Here is a 3,768-nt window from a genome sequence, read left to right on the forward strand (position 1 = left end):
ATGGGCTGAATGGGAATCTGTCCCCTCTGCGATGCATTTCTGAGACAATGCTGGCAGGCGTCTATAGACAGGTGTGAGGAGATATGCCTGGCTCCGGCATTGACTCCCAGGAGCACCTGACATTGTCCAGGGGTGGAAATCCCTGACTGACAGGCACTATCAGGAGCATCACAGCAGTGTGATTCTCCTGTACATCCCAAGGCACAAGACAGAGGGGACACGCTTGGAGACAGGAAGAGATCTTTGGCAGGCTTAAAAGATCCTTGAGGTTTCCACTGTGTCCTCCCTTCAAGCACAGGATGAACAAACATCTGTTGGCCATGGCACAGGTAAGGTTGATCGTACCTTGAGCATGGCATGGTTGATTGTTCACACAAGGCAAAACCTGCTCAACATCCACATCAAGAGGAGGATCGAGGCTGAGAGGAAGAGGCATAGGATTTGGGAGACACCCTGTAGCGGAGGGGAAAAGCCCTGGACAAGAAAGGGTCACCCATGGAGTGAAAAGAGATTTCCTGAGCAGCTGAAGAAGCTGATTTGGATTCTGAAAGAAGGAGAGCAATTTCATGGTGTTGGTGATACTTTGTTGTTTTTCCTCACAGTAGACAAGCGTCTGCAGAAGTGGCTTCTGGCATGGCAGATGAGCCCTCAGTGATTGTGACAAAGAAGCAAAACAATATACCTCAAGGTCCCTGGCTCTTTGAGGTGTATTTGGTCATCTGTTGGCAGAAACCTGACACAGCCTTGAAGGCTTGGCAGGGACAGTAGCAGTCTGCAGGGCCTGCGGGGTTGTTCCTTCAGGCGTCCCTGAGAGTCAGAGCCTTCAGACATCCCGAGAGGGCTTTGGGGCCAAACACAGTGCTAGCAGGCAGGTGCAGGCAAGGCAGGCAAGGAAAGGGGGAGGTGGTAGAGGAGACACAGGTATCAAGGAAAGAGACTCACAAGTGTATGGCTGGCAGATATTGTTGTCCAATAAAAAGATTGGATTCGTTATGTGGTATGCAGTGAGCCAATCCACACACTAGGTCAAGGGATTGTTTATTTCAGAGTTGCACAAGTCTGGGTATGCAGTGGCTTCCCTCAAAAGCTGGCAACCATAAGGCCTTTCCACGCCACTCTTTATACAATCCCTTCACAGTATATTTACATGTTTGTACAATCCCATAGCCTCTGATAGGTTACATAATTAGCATAGCGCTAACATGTCAAAGTCATTCTGCTTATCCTCGGAGACTAACTGTGATAAGGGAATCTGCTGGAGTGCCCCATGCCCACCTGTTCTGCTGGGTGTCATGACAGAAATAAGCTTCCTTCATATTAGGATCCTCTTCTTATTCTGTCTTACAAAAACAGACACTAAATTACCCATGTGTCCTTGTTTTTTTGTTTACTGGTTTGGGTTTTTTGTCTGTTTGTTTGTTTGATTTGTTTTGGTTTTTTTTTGAGATCCATAAAGGGCCCTGCACAAACTTTCCTCACAAACGGGTATTCCCGTATGAGAGCAGGAGGAGGCAAAACATGTCGGAAGGTTTTCCCTGAGGGCAGTGTTTGGTGGGATAGGGTCACAACCCGGGAGCTGGGCCACCTCTGGGAAAAACAGCTTCAAAGAGCCCCTAAGGAGTCACCCAGGCTGACATCACTTGCCTTTACTGGACCCTTCCAGCATGTGAGCTGAGTCTTCTGCCCACACTGACTTGTGTTGCACGGAAATACTTGGGCCTCCCTACCTGCCACTCAAAAGTTGCCTTAATTGAGGAATGGGCATAAAGCAGGAAATGAAAAACATCATCACAGGAAGGAAACACACAGCCCATATCATTAGCTGGGATGTTTTGCATTCAAGAGGAGCTTGTCAGAAAATAATCACAGCTTCAAGGGATGCCTCTGGATATCGGGCAGCTAAGGCCCACTATAAAAGCCAGCCCAGCTCCGTGCTCCTTCATTCACTTCTCTGGCCTTCTCCTCCTTAGGAACCAGGTGAGTGTGAAGCCCCTTCTTGTCCCTCTCATTCTCCAGAAGGGAGTCTCAGCTCTATGGACCTCTTAGCTGCAATCAGCTCTGTTCCATGCCAAATCTTGGGGCTGCTGGTAGTGGGAGAGGGAAGTGGGGAGAAGGTTTGTCATGGAAAGAGGATGGACATGTACTACAATGGCTTCTTGGCTAGAACCTCAGCTGTAGCCAGATAGTCCCTGGTGGCTCTTTTTGTGCCCTGTCAGGATGACACCAAGAAGCCCTCGCACATCCCTGCACAGCCTCCAGCTCTCAGCATGGCCTGTGCCTTGGTTCCCTCTTGGTGTGGTGACAGGCTGCTCCTCATGCATCCCCATGTTCTAGCTTCCTCCCTGCCCTCTCTCCCAGGTGAACCTCCTGCCCCCAGACATGTCCTGCTACGACCAGTGCCGGCCATGCCTTCCGTGCCAGCCCTGTGGCCCGACCCCGCTGGCCAGCAGCTGCAACGAGCCCTGCGTCAGGCAGTGCCAGAACTCCACCGTCGTCATTGAGCCCTCTCCCGTGGTGGTGACCCTGCCTGGCCCCATCCTCAGCTCCTTCCCACAGAACACTGCTGTGGGATCCTCCACCTCTGCTGCCGTTGGCAGCATCCTCAGCTGTGATGGAGTCCCCATCAACTCTGGGTGCTGTGACCTCTCTTGTATTGCCAGCCGCTACTGTTGCCGCCCCTGCTAAAGATGCCAGACAGTGCCCCAGACCAGGACCCCAGGAACTCAGAATATGATGCTGGACAGAAAAACTGAACTTTTTGCTGTTGTTTTAAGAGAAGCTGACCATCTTTGGCTTGTCCTGTAATGACAGACAGGAAGGGGACAGCCTGGGTTCTCTGACAACACAGCCAATGTCTACCTTTCCTGTTTTGCACTTACTCACTCTTTTTCTCTCTTTTCCTTGTTACCCTCTGCTTTCTGTGAGGCCCCCAGAAACCAGCCTGGATTGACCTGCAAGCCTCTCTCCATTTGTGAGCCGGGTAGATGGATGCCCTGTGGGAACTGTGCTGTAGGAGAAGCTGAAAAACCTTTGTCTGTTCCTCCTGCTCTCCGCTCTCAGGGCCTCCTTACCTCATTTCCCTTCTCAGTCACCTCATTTCCCTCCTGAGACTCAATAAATGTTTGCAGCATCCCTGAATGTGTCCTGGTCTGGTCTTTCTATCTACATGGAGATGGCCAAGGGAGAAAGCCATTGCTTTGGTGGGAATTAGCTGCAGGCACTGCCTCACTCCTCTATGCATCGGAGGTTGGGGCACACCGTAGCAATTCATCTTTCAGGCACGGTCTCTTGAAGCTGAGGAAGACATCCATAGTTCCTCCACAGCCAATGGCCACCAGTCCTTGACTTGTGACAGTTTCTGCCTAGGCATGTTCCGTTGACCTTGGAGGCGCCATCTCTTGGGGAAGAGTGTTCATCTTGCTTTGGGTGGAGCTGTGCTGGGGATGGGGACTCAGACAAAGATGTTCCCAAAAGATGGCAGGAACTGGGAATGGGTAATTGTCTTGGGGATGGCCCTCTGTCTCTACTCCACTTTCCCCTCTCCTCCACCACCTGATCATGAGCAGCGCTTCTGGGCATGAATAGCAGGTACAGCTTGCCTGTGCAGTCCTATCACCCTTGAGCACAGAATCTGGCATGGCCCAGCTGTTGCCAAGATGTGTAGTCCTGAGGGAATTCACAAGTTCGTGCTGCTACCAGGTACAGGGGTGCACTCGATCTCATCATCTATGTCATTGATGAAGATATTGAAAAGCACCAGTCCCGAGA

At 51.1% G+C, this 3,768-nt stretch overlaps 1 protein-coding gene across 1 annotated transcript; it reads left to right on the forward strand.

The window, feature by feature from the left end:
* Window positions 1–1,878: 1,878 nt before the first annotated feature.
* Window positions 1,879–2,685, forward strand: LOC118258293 (feather keratin Cos1-1/Cos1-3/Cos2-1-like). Its single transcript, XM_035566954.1, has 2 exons — window positions 1,879–1,977; window positions 2,359–2,685. Exons 1-2 carry the CDS (start codon window positions 1,879–1,881, stop codon window positions 2,683–2,685), a joined length of 426 nt encoding a protein of 141 aa, XP_035422847.1.
* The last annotated feature ends 1,083 nt before the right edge of the window (window positions 2,686–3,768 follow it).

Source organism: Cygnus atratus, chromosome 25 (genome assembly GCF_013377495.2).
Source record: "Cygnus atratus isolate AKBS03 ecotype Queensland, Australia chromosome 25, CAtr_DNAZoo_HiC_assembly, whole genome shotgun sequence".
NCBI classification, from domain to species: Eukaryota; Metazoa; Chordata; class Aves; order Anseriformes; family Anatidae; genus Cygnus; species Cygnus atratus.